The following is an 18,210-nucleotide window of genomic DNA, read 5'->3' as shown; positions in this document are numbered from 1 at the left end:
ATGGGTGTTTTTGCCTTCCGATTGTAGAATGGTATTGGTTTTACTAATTCTTTTTCAATAAGCAAAAACTTTCTGCAAAGATTGAAACATTGTCCAGTTAACCAGATCATATTACAAATGATGTATCTGAACTCACCGACTTAGTAATCATCACCTATAGTTTATACAGAGCGCATAATCATATTGGTCCAGCACTGGACCAACATCAGCCATTCTGTTAAACATTCGGTGCCATTATTACATCCACATTGCATAATCTAATGTTGACCCAACATTTAGCAAAGTGTACGTTTGCTTGCTTTCTGTTGGTAGCATGATATGTATAGTAGATACTATTGTCCTATAGATTTCTACATTGTAGGTTTCTACAATGGATTATTTGGTTTCATGATGATTTAATAATGTAAAGACACACAATACATAATCAAACCTATTTAATAATGAGTTTAATGGTTACCAGCAAATTGATAGTAATGTATTTATATCGGAAACCATTATAATTTCTGGAAACCGTTACAATTTTTCCTTTCAGCAGAGAGGGTAGAAAACTATTTTGTTTCAGAAGATGGACAGGGTATACTTGGAGTCTTTGTCTCTTATCAGTCTCGCACAAAGCAGTACAATGTAAGAGAAGATAATGAATCTCCACGAACCACTCCTCAAAATCTTCCATTAAATCTGCAAATAAAAATAATTCATGTCTTTTTAAAGTTCACACACTCAGAACTGTGAAAATGTCAACTCCATTGTCAAAAGCCTACACATCAGATTCTTATCCAATGTTTTCACTAAAATATTCATGTTGTTTCACATTGTACAACTATTTTTTGGGAACTCTTTTAATAGTTTATGCTGTTTAATGCCCCGTTATCTCATTCATCATAACAATGTAAAGCGTTTCCCCTACTGGTACAGCCGCAAACTCTCGCGAGAACTGTTTGTTTACGTGTGTAATCTCACGACAGGTTCTCATTTAATGTCACTTTAAAGAGTGAAGAATTCCTTCCCTGAAATGTAGTGAAGTAAAAAGATAAGCTTTTAGTGATAAAGTTTTCCCGCATTAAAGCACCATGTTCAATAAAAACAACTGTTAAAATAGTTCCATTATCATCCACCACTGTGTTACACTGTAAAAGAGTGATTCGATGGTGGAGAAGATACCGGAAGTACAGTAATCCTGTACAAACTGATCATTTTTAGGCATCGTTTCGCCTGAAAGGACCCTAATGTGGATGTAATGCGGGTATAAATGCTTTCAGGGGGTTAACAGTGACACGGTGAGGGCTTGTGTAAGTTTCTCTCTTTGCGGTTTCGATTATGATGAAGCGAACACGAAAGCGAAACTCAGAGCCCGGTATTTAAAGCTGCGGCGGAGCGTCGCCCGGTTATACAGCACACAGGAGCGACTGTATTGGAGATAACCGGTAAGTTCCCGAGGCTTCTGTCAGCTGCTTCCTCATAGACATACTATAAGAAATGTTTAAAACTGATGAGACGTTTCCTCGACCTTTCGGTACATATCACGGTTGATATATTTATATATATTTTTTTCTAAATAGATTGTCTTCCGGTTTGCCTCAGATGATGTCGCAGAAAGCGCGGTGATGTGCATATTAGTCTATTAGGTTTAGGGTTTTATATATATATATATATATATATATATATATATATATATATATATATATATATATATATATACTACAATTTGACAATTCGAATGAGATCTTAAGTGGTGTATGCTACCCCTGATTCTTGGGTGAATCATTTTTTCCGAGAAATTAAACCATGCTGACTCATATCCTGATGATTATCGATATATAGAGAGGATAAACAGTATCAGAATGATGGGAAAAAATTAGGTGATATAATATGAAATGCAATCATAGTTCTTGATTGTGTGTGTGTTTTGATGCGCACTGTTTATCTCACCGGAAATCATCTCTCTGACTACTTCACCAGGGGTTTGTTTTCTGAGATGAAGTATGAATCATGATTTCATTCCACCTGCAATTCATTTCCCTGTGCTGAAACTGCAGGCTTTAGGGGATGAAACGTTATAAATACCGCATGTTTTTAAAATTCTTTGTACTATGTTGTTAATACAATAATGTGATACACGCCGAAACATGAAAAGATGTGTGTTAACGCGATGGTTGTGGTTGACAGGTTTGTATAGGAGGGGTTTCCTGGAAAAGGAAACATACCGTGACACACTCAGGCCTAAGGCTTTATTTTTATTAGAATAACGAACATTTTGCAGAATATGACGTAGCAAAACATACAAACAAAACCCGTTTATGCACCTTTGTATTCACTACGTTTTTATACTACTACATCCCTCTATCTCTAAATGCAAAATCATCCTTAAATGCGTTTATTTTCTATATATGTTCATCCTTGAAAATATTCGATATATAGGAATAAAGCACATAGACACAAATGCACCGTGTTGATGATTTCACATCCTGACATCTTGTTAAGATGCTCATATATGTCGTGTTGACGTACAAAGCATTTGTATATGCATATTATTAAAAAACGCTATTTGTATGTGGTGTTTTGGGAAATCCGTGAGGAAAGTGTTTTTACTGCCCCCTGCTGTTAACTGGTGGGAAAATGGGGGCGCATAGAACATACTGTACGGTCCTTGAATAGTCCATGTACCAGAGAAGTTAAAAAATGAAAATAAAGGAGAGGTATTTTACTTTTCTTCAAATACTCCACAACCAAACTATGGAAAAACAAGTCATTTTCCCGTTTCTTCTTGGATGCAGAAGAAATGATGTGGAAAATGATTTCGTGTAATTAAAAGCTGATGTAGAGCCGAATGTGTCACACCATAAAGCTTGGGTTTTAGTGACAACGTCAGGAGTCATACAGATGGCAGGGTGCTCATGTAGTCATGCAGCTGCCATTCTGTGAAAGGTCAGTAAATTAAGTAAAAAAAAAAAAAAAAAAATGATGATGAGGAGGATGGTGATGATGATGATGAGTACCCACGTTACATAAAGTGTGTTTAACCACTATCTAATTTTAACATTTACATCAATCATTTGATACAATGCACTGTGCACGTTTTTTACGTTGTATTTTCGCAAGTGCAGTCCATTCTAACTGAAGTTATACCCATAATCTGATTTTATACAGTCTATATACGTAGTTGTGCTAGTGATAAAGTCAATTTCTTCCAGGAGATATGAGTCTTTTTACATACATTTTTATTGTATGTATTGTATTATGAGTATATTATGTAATATGAGTATATGAACTAAATTAAATATAAATAAATAAAATATATATATACTGATTTTGCAAAATCCTTGGCTAAAAATGATGTCTAATCTATAGGGATCCATAATCATCCATAATGTAATGATTATTGTTTTCTTGCAGCTCGAGGACTTGACAGCTCTATTGAACCATGGAGGAGGAAATCCAAAACAGGCCACAAGCACAGCAAAGACGAGGTCCTGATTTCTTTCATCTTATTCTTTTTTGGCTCCTGTAATACCACTATTTTTGTTCTTCGTGTGTTAAGACCAGTAATTTGCTTTTAATATTTAAATAAATAAAAGAAGATATTTATTAATTAATTTATTTATTTTTTGTGCAGATCAAGAGCGCGGTTCTTTAAGTGGTAGATTAAGAGATTACAGAAGAGGAGGTTCAGGAGGAGGACGAGCTGGACGAGCTGGAAGTGCCAGAAGAGGAGCACCAGGTGGAGAAGATATAAGAGGATGTGCAGGCGGTGGACCAAGTATGGGTGGTAGAAGTTTAAGTGTAGGAGGAGGTGAGAGAAGAGGAGGTGGAGGAGGAGGTGACAGAAGAGGAGGAGGTGACAGAAGAGGAGGAGGTGACAGAAGAGAAGGTGGAGGAGGAGGTGACAGAAGAGGAGGTGGAGGAGGAGGTGACAGAAGAGGAGATGGAGGAGGTGGTGACAGAAGAGGAGATGGAGGAGGTGGTGACAGAAGAGGAGGAGCAAGAGGTGGACCAGGTGGAGGTGACAGAAGAGGAGTTGGTGCAGGTGGAGGTGGAGGTGAGAGGAGAAAAGACACCAGGTTGGATGCATCAAGGGAAAGAGGTAGAGTGGAAAGTGCTCAAAGAGGAGAAAGAGGTGGAGGATATGGGCAAAGAGGAAGAGGAGGCCATGGAAGAGGGAACAGCAGAGATGGTATCCCTGAGGTACGTAGACTTGGATACCATGCACTGGAGGAGCTGCTAGAGAAAGATGCATCTGTGGTGGCCATTACGCTCTCCTCTAATGCGGGTCTGAAACTTTTGCTGAGGGACACGATCATGCAGCAGGGCCTTATACAGCTGCTTTGCCAAGTTCTCTGTAAAGCTTTTCAGTCTAAGAATGATCGCAGAATAGTGCTTCATTTAGCTCAGGAGGTGAAGGACTCTGGCTTCTTCCAAACTGTGCTTCCTCACTATCTGGCCGGAATGATGTCTGATCATGTCCCTGCTCGGAGACAACAGTATCCACAGCACCTGGACAACATTATAAATCTCCTGTCTGGTGTACTCAGCATGTTTCCATCCAGCTCTATCCGTTCCATCTCAATGTTGTTGGCTCTCTTGAAACCAGTGATCAACCAACTGCGTGCTTCTGGTGTAGACATTCGAAACACGATTGATGAGGATCTGGAGAAGGTCCAAGGTATGGCAGATCATCTCCAAGAGAAAGCAAGAGATGGGACATTAAGATCAGACAATTACACCATTCTTATCGGCAATGATAATACTCCCGAAGCAGAAGAAGACTTCAGATACATGACTATCTACCCAACTCCTGAAGAGTTCCACCAGGAAAAGAAACCTTTTCTGCGGGCTAACATCATGTCACAAAGTTACCCCAGTGTCAATATCTATCTGGATACACATTTTAGGCTTCTGAGAGAGGACTTTGTAAGGCCATTACGTGATGGTATCAGGGACTTGCTCAAAAGCCAGCATGATGAGCCACTAAGAAAGAGACACTTTGATGACATCAGGGTCTACTTTGACACTCGATTGGTCATGCCTCTTTGCACTTCTACAGGCACCGCCTACAGAGTGCAATTTGACCCACAGCCTCTTGAGGTCAGACAATAATAATTTTTTTTTAACTTTAATAAATGGCAATTCATATAAACAAAACAAACAAACTAGGAACATATCAGTTTTAAGTTAGCTTTATACAATTTACAGAGAAGTTACTGAAGATAACAGGTTTGCTTTTTTTACTAATTCACAGTTTGTTCGTTGGGAGAATTCCAAACGGTTGCTGTATGGGTCTCTGGTCTGCTTGTCTATGGACAATTTCAAAACGTTCCTCTTTGCTACGGTATCTGACCGTGACCCCAAAGACCTGAGAAAAGGCCAGGTGCAGCTAAGTTTCTCTAGAAACAGTCGAGCTCAACTGGCCACCATCCAGGCCTCTCATTCCTTCCTGATGGTTGAGACCACTGCCTACTTCGAGGCCTACCGCTATGTCCTGGAGGGGCTTCAGGAACAAGAAGAGGATGAGCTCCCCTTCCAGAGGTATACAATGTGAATTAACTTAATGAGTATGGTATTGACCTGTGGCTTTCTTCTTTATTTATAAGATAATTCCTTTCTAATCAGTTATTGCAGAATCACTTTTTTTGAGATTGTATGCACTGCCATGTGTTCAGTAATAGTTGCTGCGAATTACATAGTCAAAAGTATGAAAGTGAACTTTGATTTCTACAGTTTCACAAAAATTGTTTACCGTAATTTCCGGACTATAAAGCGCAAATATAAGCCTGAATTTTACAAAGATTTTTTTTTTTACATAAATATGCCGCACCTGTCTATAAGCCGCAGGTGTCTACCTTGAAACTAATGAACTTTACACAGGCTTTAATTAAATACAGTGTCTGTAACACGGCTTGTATCTAAACAGTAGCCTACCAAGAAAGTCATTGTTCACTGTCTTCCTCCTTCCTTTCACAACAATTTCTCTCGGGAGTTTTTCTTTTGGCTTCGTCGTGCGTTTAAAAATCAACACCGATGCCGTGCAGCTCAGAACACAGGTGAAGTGTGTTTTTTCATGCCCAGTTGTTTTCAGCGTGACGAATGATTCGCATTTCCTGTTGACAGTCCGAGTGAGCGGCAGGTCAAACTTCAGAGGAACCTCATCAATATTTATGATGTGGTGCGGCCCGATTCAGTGGGAGCGCACCCGATATAATATAAAGAATTTCATTGGTTCACCTGAACCCGTTCGGCAATTTCATTGGTCTAATGTTATGGGGCTCAGTTTTTTTGTCTTGAAGCTTGTGAAACCGGGAAAAACCCAGGAAAAAAACATATATTAGCCGCTTCGTTGTTTAAGCTGTGGGGTTCAATGCATGGAAAAAAAGTAGCGGCTTATAGTCAGAGAAATACGGTAAATATGTTAACCATTGACATTTCTGGCATTTAGTCTACTAATCTAATTGATACAACTAATTGATACAACAGCTTTTTTATAATCAACAAGAACCAATTAAGTTAGAGTTGTTGTGGGTCTGTCAGAGAACATTGCAGAATACTAATCTCCAAAATACTACTATACTACTTCCACCCTCAAATAACACATCTGTTAATTGTCTCATTTTTGCCTTTTAGATACATTGTAGAATGTAACCCAGATGTCCACCCACCAGCATACCTCAGGACAATTGAGAAAAGTTATGATTTGGCCTGCATCGCTGCAGAGGATAATAAGGACAGTATAAAACCATTTAACCTCCTCAACGCTGATGCTTGGCCAACTGAGGAGCAACTAGGCCTTGATGAAAGCCAACTCCAAGCCCTTAAACTGGCTCTCACCAAGGAGCTGGCCATCGTACAAGGTCCACCAGGCACAGGTAGAGAAGTTAAGATTTTAATTAAATTTACGTCAATGTATAGCTAACCTTCTTCCTAGTAGAGCTACTACTTCCTGAAGTTTAACTTGAAGTATGCAATCTTGATCTAGCTTCTTAAAACCTTCAGGTGGGTCTCAGTAGAGTAAAATGTTCATGGTGCTGTCAATCAACCTTGCACCAGAAGAAAGAAAATTGCTGATAAACATAATTTCCTTTTTTTTCCCCCTTTTTTTTATTTTAATGTTTTGCAGGGAAGACATATGTGGGGCTAAAAATTGCCAAGGCTCTGTTGCAGAACAGTAATGTGTGGTCTGCTAATTCTCCTATGCTGGTGGTTTGTTATACCAATCATGCCCTAGACCAGTTTCTGGAAGGTAATATATGGCAAATACACTGCTTATTTTTTGTTTGTTTGTTTGTAATAATACTTCTCACATATGTGTGAGATTTTAGCAGAATTATAATTCAGATAAAATAAAAATATATCCATGCATGCTGTTATTTAAGGCTAATTATATACCACACATTTCTTTCATGGTGAAGATCAGATAATACTGGTTTTATATGCAGTAAATAAGATCATGTATCGTTTTGCAATAATGCAGTCGTGCTGTGTTTATCTCAGGTATACACAGTTTCTTGGAGAAGGGCATTGTGAGGGTTGGTGGCCGCAGTAACAGTGAGATCCTTAAGCGCTTCTCTCTGCGGGAGCTGACCAGAGAATCAAACTTTCGCAAAGACCTGCCAGCACATCTCAGAAAAGCATATTATGAGGTTTCACATAGGTTTTTTTTTCATATTAAGCATTTTGGAATACCTTTAAAAGTGGTTTCGAAGTGAGGAAATAGATGCAGTATTTATAATACACAATGATTTTTTATCTATATTTTATGATATAGATTTTTAATTTAAAACTTGTTCTGTAGTAGTAGAGCAACTTCTGTCAATTTTAGGACTTCCAATTTCTTCCCATAGTTCAAGTGCGTTTTAATATTCCACAGATCCACAAGGAGATGCAGGAAGCACAAAACCATATAAAGAAACAGTCAAGTTACCTCGAGTGCAGTCTACGTGGAGTAATTAATGAGCAGTTTCTGCAAAAGTACATATCTGATGACCATTGGTTCAGTCTGAATCAGCAGGTCAGTTAAAAAAGCTTTGATTTGTATGTGTAAATTGGGTTCAATTATTATTATTATATGTATTTAAGCATTATTAATGGAAATATGTATTATTATTGTTGTTATTATTAATATTAGTATTATGTAGTAGTATAATTATGTTGCTTGCTTGCTTGTGTGTGTTAGCCTGAGATGCTGGGTGGATTTGCACTTGTTGGAAAGAAGCAGTCAATGGTCATGGAATGGCTTTGCCTTGGGGCGTTTCAGCAGCAAACTAACAGTGGTGAGGCAGGTAAAAAAAAGGTTCATTATGTTAATCTTTTTTTTTTTATGCTCTCTGATTACAGAAAGGACCATAAAAAGTATTTGCAACTATAATTAATTTAATTAAATATAAATATAATTAAAATGTATTTACAACTATAATATATTTTCATTCCTGTTTTATCTGCTCCCTGCAGTTCCTGAGTTAAAACTGGGGAAAATAATTGTAAACTAAGAAAATGCTAAAAAATAAAAAAAAATGAAAGCTGCAGTAATTATGAAATTTTATTTACACCCGAATTGGTATTAATTATTATAAATATAGGATAATATGTTTAAAGTAGTAAACATATCAGTAGTTTGCAGTAATTCATAGATATAGAGCAATAAACATTCAAAATGAATTTTTAAAGTGTCAAACTCTCTTTGGTATCATTACGTTTCAAGCAAAGCTTACTATTTCATAATGCATAATAAACATTGCTGTAATCTGCAATCCATTTTCATAAATACTTATGTCTAATAAAAACTAAATGCATCAAAATATGATATTAACATGTTCATATTTCAGGAGATTTGCTTGCTAATTTATCTTCCTTTTTCCAATTTTCATTTCATACCAACACCCTCTCTATCCTCAGCAGAAAATGATGAGGGGGACCCAGGAGAGGACGAGGAGCTGTTGGAAATAGATGAAGAGGCAGCTCTAATTGAGGCTGAAAGAATCCTGGAGGATTCAGACCCTAAGGACCGAGATGGCCGTGAACGCAAGAGACAGGAGGAGACCATAACAGAACTATCTGAGATCATGCTGGCCGTGAACCTACATGAGGCTAATGAACAGCCTTCACAGGGACAGGAACAAGCACATGGTCAAGCTGATCAAGAAATGTGGCAGGTAAGATTTTTCTGGAACAGTCATAATGATAATTATAGCAAGTGTAGTTTATTTTAACTCAATTTAACTTATTGTTATTATCAGAAACTCAAATGGTTTTGTATTTGCAGTTTTTGCAGTCAATTCTGTAGCCATTGTAAATACATTTCTAATTTATAATCTAGTATATCTACTGTATAATGTTATCTTATACTTGGTATTACCTTTCATAATGCAATTAAAAGATATATACTTGCGCATAGAACTTGTAATTACATAGCACTTTTTACTACCATTAAAACCAGTATAATTGTCTTAAGAATCACAAGCAATAATGTTATAATGCATTTTAACATTATTGTATATATATATATATATAATATAACAATTATATTAACAATAACATAAGCTATAGTGCAGAGCCTATGTTACAGTGGATTGTAGCTTCAATAGAATAGAATAGAATAGAATAGAATATCTCATATCTTATATGAACCTAATGTAATCTGACATTATGATGTTACCTTAACTATTTCTTAAAGCCTATGATAGGCATTATTAAGTATTATAAATGCAACATGTTGTAAATGCATCTTTACCATTTATGACTATTGGATATACTAGTATTTCACGAAAGTAAGTACACCCCTCACATTTCAGCAATATTTTTTATTATATGTACTTAAGGGACAATACTATAGAAATGAAACTTGAATATATTTTAGTCAGTGTGCAGCTTGTAAAGCAGTAGAGTTTTACTTTCTTTTAAAAATAACTGAACATACAGCCATTATTGTCAAAATATCTGGCAACAAAAGTGAGTAAACCCTAAGTGAACATGTTAAAATTGTGTCCAAAGTGTCAATATTTTGTGTGAGCACCACTGTTATCTGGCACTGTCTTAATCCTCCTGAGCATTGAATTCACCAGATCTGCTCAGGTTGTTGCTGGGATCCTCTTCCACTTGCTGGATATTAGACACATGGTGCTTCTCCACCTTCTGCTTGAGGATGCCCACAGGTGCTCAAAAGGGTTCTAAAGGGGTCTGAAGACATACTTGGCCACTCCATAATCTTCACCTTCAGCTTCCTCAGCAAGACATTTGTAATCTTGGAGGTGTGTTTGGGGTCATTGTTATGTTGGAAATCCGACGTTCGGCCCAGTTTCTGAAGGGAGGGCATCATGTTCTGCTTCAGAATGTCAAAGTAGATGTTGGAATCTATGCTTCCCTCAATGAACCACAGCGCCCCGGTACCAACAGCACACATGCAGCCCCAGACCATGATGCTACCACCACCATGCTTTATTGTAGGCAAGACACAGTTTTCTTGGTACTTTTCACCAGGGTGTCACCACACATGCTGGATACCATCTGAGCCAAACCTTTTTTTTTTTGTTTCATTAGACCACATGGCATGGTTCCAGTAATTCATGCTCTTGGACAGGTTGTGTTCAGCAGACCGTTTGCTTGTTTTCTTGTGAGCCAACTTCAGAAGAGGCTTCCTTCTGGACCAACGAACATACAAACCGTCTTATTGCAGTGTGCGGTGTATTGAACACATCACCATTTAGAGTTTCCTTGGCTGTGTGTTTGGGATCAAAAGTCCACCCTCTTATCATATTCATCATCCTGGAAGATCGCAGCAGATTTTTGATTAAGAATGTCTCGGTACATTTTTCTATTCATTCTTCCTTCACTTATATACATTTGCCAGTACTGTATGCTGAAAAACAGTTCCCCCTCCAAACTTCACTGTTGGTGTGGTGATGTGCAGTGCCATTTGTCCTCCGAACATCGTGTGTATTATGGCATCCAAAGAGTTACATTTTGGTCTCCCAGTATTTCACAGGCTCATCCAAATGTTGTGCAGTAAACTTTAACCGAGCTTCTACATGCTTTTTCTTCAGAAATGTAGTCTTGCGTGGTGAGCATGCATGTCATGGCGGTCCAATACTTGTTGTTTTCTTTGAAACAATTTTACCTGCTAATTCCAAGCTTATTCTGAAGTTCTCCACAAGTGGTCCTTGGCTCTTGGACAACTCTTCTGATATTCTTTTTTCACTCCTCTGTCAGAAATCTTGCGAGGAGCACCTGGTCATGGCCGCTTTATGGTGAAATGTTCTTTCCACTTCCGGATTATGGCCCCAACAGTGCTCAAGTTTCAAGTTTAGAAATCCTTCTGTAACCAAAGCCATCAGTATGTTTTGAAGCAATATGGTTGCGAAAGTCTAGAGAGAGATCATAAAAGTTTTCTTGTGTGACACCTTGGTAATGGGACACCTTTATGTAGGCCATCAGTTGAGACTGAACCATCTGATTTTAATTTGCACTGACGAGGGGCAGAATTGATTTCTAATTACTGATTGATTTCAGCTGGTGTCTTGGCTTTCCATTGCCTTTTTTCACCTCCCTTTTTTATCTGTTCAATACTTTTTTCCTGTGTCACTTCACATTATTACACAGAACTTTATTTATTGACATGTATGGTTTGATTTCTTTGTATATTTGAATTGTAGGGGTTATTACCAACATCTGGTAAAAAATTAAATGTCAATAGCACCTTGAGAAATATATTTACTGACAAAAATAGTGACGTGTTCGAAACTTATTGTACCCGCTGTATATGCATACAAATACTTGGTGTACTTAATTATCACCTTTTGCACTGCCTCAGACTTATAACCTTTTACTTGTAATTTTTCAACAGTGTCTGCACACTTTTTTACCGCTATAGCCTTTATAATTATTTGCTGTTCATATATTTACATATATGTATTACTATCTATCTATCTATCTATCTATCTATCTATCTATCTATCTATCTATCTATCTATCTATCTATCTATCTATCTATCTATTTAAAATGTATGCAATGTGAGGGGTGTACTCACTTTTGTGAGATACTGTATATGGGGTGGTATAAAAAATTTTTCTGTGTAAAATCATTGACACATCAATTCTTGCCTGGGTGTTCATTTATGCACTCAGATGCAGCGTCACCAGAAGAAGAAGATAAAGCAGATGGTCCAGAAGGAGTTGAAAAAGAGTGAGGCCATGAGTGAGGAAGAAGAGCGGCAAGTGTGGAACGTATGGCATCTTAAACTTAAAGACAGATGGAGACTTTACCGGTAATTATTGTGTATACCAAAAGCAAAGCACCCTATAAATAATTATACAGACTTTGTATGAGAACCGAATCATAAAATCTGTACAAAATTGAATTGAATATAAACTAAACTTTATAATTGTCTTAGGTCAAAAATTAACTTAAGGGATTTGAACAATTTGTTGTTTTGTTCTTTTCCTGGCCCTTATCTCAGTGACTTTTCCCCTGTTTACTTCACTCAATCACTCTCTCATTTGATAGCCTCTGGGTGTTGCGGTATCAGATTGACCTTCGTGGGAAAGCCCTCCAGGCTGAACGAGTCTATCAGGATGCCGCAGAGCGTCTTACTGAAATCCGCCGCCGTGAGGATCTGTGTGTGCTCAAACATGCCAAAGTCATTGGCATGACCACCACTGGGGCAGCCAAATACCGACAGGTCCTGCAGGAGCTCGGGCCACGGCTGGTGATTGTGGAGGAGGCAGCTGAAGTGCTGGAGGCCCACACCATTACCACACTCAGCCGAAACTGCCAGCACCTCATTCTAATTGGAGATCATCAACAGGTACAATTGACATATACGACACATCAGAGCTATTCACTAACAAGGAGGTCAGATGGGAAAAAAAATGTGATGCTGATTATGTAGACGGTGCGTCTTATTGGATCTTGTAATTTTTTTTATATTCACGAAACACAAATCGTTCTTAACAAATAAAAATATATGCATGGCATACAATCTACATTTTAGTTTTTGCTTGTACTGTAAAAAAATTATGTTCATAAGTTTATAAGGCAACCACAGGTTGCTGATTAAATACGATTGGTGTGTATGCTCAGGCAAAACTGTTGGATTTTGTTCACAGCTGAGACCAAGTGCCACAGTGTATGAACTTGCCAAAAACTTCAACCTGGAGGTGTCTATGTTTGAAAGACTTGTCAATGTGGGATTTCCTTTTGTCAGGCTTAACTACCAGGTGAGCTACTAAATTTCATACATGGTGTTCTTTATTATATTTTATAATATTTTTATAACCCAAATATCTTTCGATATCTTTCAAATCCCAGACCTGAATCATTATAAATATGTTACATTTTTAATTTTCTTTATAAACACACTTATACAGCATCGTATGAGACCGGAAATTGCCTGTCTTTTGACTCCTCATATCTACTCTGAGCTTCAGAACCATGAGTCTGTACTGGAGTACGAAAATATCAAGGTAAATTATTACGTTAATATTTTAATATTAGAAATCAATATACTGGCAACTGATTGTATTTAAAAAATGTCTTTCATAATATCAAATACTCAACATTTGCTTGATTATAATTAAACCTGTCATTTGTTTGCACCTTTAGGGAATTCTTACAAACATTTTCTTCATTGAACACAAGTCCCATGAGGTGGAAATAAAGGATGGACGAAGTCATCAGAACGTTCACGAAGCCAATTTTGTGGTGGAACTCTGTCGATACTTGTTGCGTCAGGACTACCAGCCCTCTCAGATTACTATCCTCACCACCTACACCGGGCAGCTCTACTGTTTGCGCAATCTCATGCCCTCATCTGAGTTTTCAGGGGTCAAAGTTGCCGTGGTTGATAAGTATCAAGGCGAGGAGAATGATATTGTCATATTGTCATTGGTACGCAGTAATCCGGAGGGCCGGGTTGGGTTCTTGCAAATACCAAACCGTGTTTGTGTAGCACTTTCTCGTGCCAAGAAGGGACTATACTGCCTTGGAGACATGGATATGCTCAGTAAGGTAAAGCTATGGAGTAACATACTTCACACCCTGAGAGAGAAAGGTCAGGTAGGACGTTTTTTGACACTAAGCTGTCAGAATCATCCAGGAACACAAACCCTTGTGTCATCTTCCAAGGACTTTTCAAATGTCCCCGAAGGCGGGTGCAGCAAGCCCTGTGAGTACCGATTGGACTGTGGCCATGTGTGCATTCGCATGTGCCACCCTTATGATGCCGACCACAAGAAATACAAGTGTACCAAAACCTGCCCCAAAGTGCTGTGTGAGCTTGGGCACAAATGTCCTAAAAAGTGCTACCAGGAGTGTGGTAAATGTGAAGTACGTTTAGAGAAGGTTGTTCCAAAATGCCTACACAAACAAAAAATGCCCTGTCATCAGGATCCAGAAGAATTTGTCTGCAGGATTCCTTGTCAGAAAAAACTGAGATGTGGACACCCATGCCAGGCCAGCTGTGGTGAGGAATGCACTGTGAATTGCAATGTACTAGTTCCTATGGCGTTAAAATGTGGGCATACTCAGGAAGAACCATGCAGCTCCTCGAGGAATTTGAAGTATATGCCGCCCTGTAGAACCCCATGTGACGCAATTTTGAAATGTGGACATTCCTGCTCAGGGACTTGCCACAAATGCCATCAAGGTCGCTTTCACACAGCTTGTAAACATAAGTGCCAGCATGTCCTTCCCTGCTCACACAAGTGCCATGTGCCTTGTCCAAAATCCTGCCCACCGTGTACCCTACCTTGTCAAAATCGTTGTGTTCACAGCGTGTGCATGAGGAAATGTGGAGAGCCTTGTGTCCCTTGCATGGAACCTTGTGAGTGGCATTGTCCACACCAGAGCTGTGGCAAACTCTGTCACGAGCCATGTGACCGTCCACCATGTTCAAAGAAATGTAAAAATGTCTTGCCCTGTGGACATCCTTGCATAGGTCTTTGTGGAGACCCTTGCCCAGATAAGTGCCGCATATGTCATCGTGATGACGTGATTGAGATCTTCTTTGGTAACGAAGATGAGCCAGATGCCTCCTTCATACAGTTAGAGGACTGCAGGCATATCATTGAATCTTCTGGCATGGACCGGTACATGGCCATGGATGAAGATGAGGGAGCTGATCAAGATCAGCGTGCTATCCGGTTGAAGGTGTGTCCTAGGTGTCGAACCCCCATCCGTAAGAATGTGCGCTATGGCGCCCATATTAACCGCAGCCTGGGAGAAATTGAGAAGGTGAAAGAACAGATCAATGGTCTGGAGTCTGACATTCAGGATAAACAAAACAATCTCAAGTTGCTTTTAACAAAGCAGGACAACTTTATGGAACAATTTCCTGTAGAGCATTTGATGGTCACTCAAAAGCTACAGAATTTCAGCTTCAGAAGTCTTCTAGACCTCTGGTACCAGGAGAACTTGATAATGTTCCTGGAGAGGCTTGGGAAGCTAAAGATGCAAAAGGATCACATGTCTTTTCCCATGGGTGGTTTATTTTCACTACGCATTACCGAATGCCTCGAGTTCCTGCTTGACAGATTCCAGAGGTTCTCCGATCAGCAGATTGAGGATATAGAACGTGAACTGAAGAGGCTTTCCTATCTAGCTGATCTCAATGTGCGTTGCAGTATGGCCAAAAACAGTGTGCTGGATGTAAAAGTCAATGCAAAGGTGACACAGGCAAGACAGATCCTGGAGGAGACACAACCTTTTACTGAAAATGATGAATTTAAAGTGAAGGAGATTTTTAAAGAGCTGGAAAATAAACTTCCAATCAATGGTTTGGGGATTTCTAATGAGGAAAGGGTGATGATTGTAAATGCCATGGCTCTGCGAAAAGGACACTGGTATAAGTGTCCTAATGGGCATGTGTATGCTATTGGAGATTGTGGAGGTGCCATGGAACAAAGCAAGTGTCCTGACTGCCACGCTAATATTGGTGGAATCAACCATACCCTCACTGTGGGTAATAATGTAGCTGGAGAAATGGATGGAGCACAACATCCTGCTTGGTCAAATGCTGCAAATTTGATCGATTTTAACCCAAGGGATATTTAAAACCCTTTGTCCACCCTGCAAAGAAATGGAATAAAATAGCTATTTTATGTATGTAATCATGGATTATCATTTTAAAGACATTTAAAAATCTCATCATCTATAAAACCTATGTATTTCTGTCAATGTAATGCACTTTATTTTAGTTTAGAAGCACATATGTTCGTATATATACTCTGGATTCTAAAAATACAATCACTGTAGATGAAAAAAACTGCCCTAATAAAATTCTAAAGTACAGCACAGTTTTTTAATGCTTCTTTTTTTATCACCAGTAGGGGTCAGAAGTGTGCTATTGAAAGTTAGTGAATCTGAAATCACAAAAATGTATTGTTGCATTATTTGCATCTGGACCTAGATAGGTGTTTGTGTGTGTGTATGTGTGTGTGTGTGTGTGTGTGTGTGTGTGTGTGTGTTGTGTTTGAGACTGAGCAATTTTGTTCTCTTTTTTTTTCTGGTCATTATTAATATTACTCCCCTACTTATTCATACTATACGCTCTATCAGTGATGTAAACTATCTGCAGAGACTCTGTGTGCATTTGTTGGCTTTTTGAGCCTCACAGATTTACTATATCATAAAGTGGCAAGACAAGGTCAGCAAATTTATCTTACCCTCTGAGAAAACATTGCAGCGCTTCCATTTAACCTGCTTTGTGGAAGCTTGTATCAGTTTATTACATGATAAATGTAGCCTTTTCACAGTATGAAGCCAAATGCAAACTTGTGCTCTTTTCATGGAAAAAAAAAAACCTGCAAGGGCAAGAAAAAAATGTTGTTTTAGAAAATGAGGAAAAAGCAAGCCTACAAATGGATTTTTGTCTATGTTTATGGCAAGTGTTTTTAGAGGCAGGTCAGATGGGAGACCAAAAAAACAAAAAAAAACAAAAAAGAAGCTAAAATATCCTGATGGGTTTTCTGCCATCGATCAAATTTATTTTGGGAAAACGTCTACTGCTTAAAATGAGCCCTGGTAGGAAAGGGATTCATGGTGATGTACTGCTCTTATATGACTTATATGGCCTATGACCAGGAAAAAGGTTAGGAAAAAGCTAATACCAACATAGTGTTACATAAAATTAAATACAGAGAAATCACACAAAATATATTATTGGATATTATTTATCTAGTGCAAATCTCTATGTATACCTTATATCTTTTTACAACCCTTATAAGAGGCAGATGAAGGAAAACAACATGCAATACTTCATACTGTCTAGCAAATTATTTGGCACGGTTTCACACCCAGTGTTGATCAACTTTGTTTGAGGTAATATCACCAAATTGGGTTTACAGGTTTCAGCTACATTTCTACCCCAACAATATCTCCAAAAATATTTGGGCAAAAAGCAAAACAATTTTGATGCATTTTTGATGATTTAACATTATCCCCTTTTTAATTGTTGCATTAAATCTTACAATAGAAAAGGTACAGTACAATAAAGACTGTCTCCATAAACATATTTGCATATTATTATTGCATATATTGTATTTTTGTATAGTGCAATATACATATTTTCTGTATTTGATATTAAATAAACAACACTTTTCTATACTCTGTGTGTGCTGCTCATACCTGAGAATTGGGCAATGTTCTTTGTCCATTCAATAGACCTCAATTAGCGCTTCAGTTCCAATTTGTGACCACAAGGTGGAATAATAACCTTATAAAAGCTATTGTGCAATCTCCTTAAAGACGAGAGACAAATCAATGAAATATTGGTTTATACTGTGTGTCAAATAGATTTCTTTTTTTTTTTAAATATCATGGTTTATTATTCATTATGGTAATTGGGTATTTCAATGGAATTTAAAATGTAGACTTTATGAAAATTAACATTTGTTGAACTGCTCCACTCATATTTTCAACTTAATACAAGAAAAGTAGACTATGATATGACAGACATCTGTCTTAATGACAGATATAGAGTTCAGAAGAAAAAAAAGTGAATTCGAACATATTAACAAAACCAGTATGAGTTTTCAGACAATACGAAGTGACAGCATTTATATTTTTTTGAACTATTACATTTTATCGATACTATGAAACAGTTTATTGAAGTCACCACCGAGAAAGAAGTTGTACGTAAAATACGTACATGTGAAACGTTTCAAAAGCCGAGCTGCTGCAGTGAACCGAAAATTTATAATGTTAAGATGAATAACAACATTTTTCTCAGC

At 38.0% G+C, this 18,210-nt stretch overlaps 1 protein-coding gene across 3 annotated transcripts; it reads left to right on the top strand.

Annotated features, from left to right (window-relative positions):
- Nucleotides 1–1,161: 1,161 nt before the first annotated feature.
- On the top strand, nt 1,162–16,270 carry znfx1 (zinc finger, NFX1-type containing 1). Of its 3 annotated transcripts, none has more exons than XM_046845573.1 (15): nt 1,162–1,424; nt 3,394–3,467; nt 3,614–5,082; nt 5,237–5,523; nt 6,616–6,857; nt 7,109–7,231; nt 7,483–7,631; nt 7,859–7,999; nt 8,165–8,270; nt 8,887–9,140; nt 12,109–12,248; nt 12,488–12,788; nt 13,090–13,200; nt 13,351–13,446; nt 13,586–16,270. In XM_046845573.1, the coding sequence occupies exons 2-15, from the start codon at nt 3,422–3,424 to the stop codon at nt 16,031–16,033; spliced, it is 5,913 nt and encodes a 1,970-aa protein (XP_046701529.1). In that variant the 5' UTR covers nt 1,162–1,424; nt 3,394–3,421; the 3' UTR covers nt 16,034–16,270. The 3 variants fall into 3 exon arrangements, with proteins under 3 accessions (XP_046701529.1, XP_046701523.1, XP_046701540.1); XM_046845567.1 differs by having other exon boundaries at nt 8,884–9,140; XM_046845584.1 differs by having other exon boundaries at nt 1,329–1,424; nt 3,394–3,504; nt 8,884–9,140.
- Nucleotides 16,271–18,210: the final 1,940 nt, after the last annotated feature.

This window comes from Silurus meridionalis, chromosome 1 (assembly GCF_014805685.1).
Source record: "Silurus meridionalis isolate SWU-2019-XX chromosome 1, ASM1480568v1, whole genome shotgun sequence".
NCBI lineage: Eukaryota > Metazoa > Chordata > Actinopteri > Siluriformes > Siluridae > Silurus > Silurus meridionalis.
The sequence above is the reverse complement of the archived record's forward strand: the minus strand, read 5'-3'. Positions and strand labels throughout refer to the sequence as shown.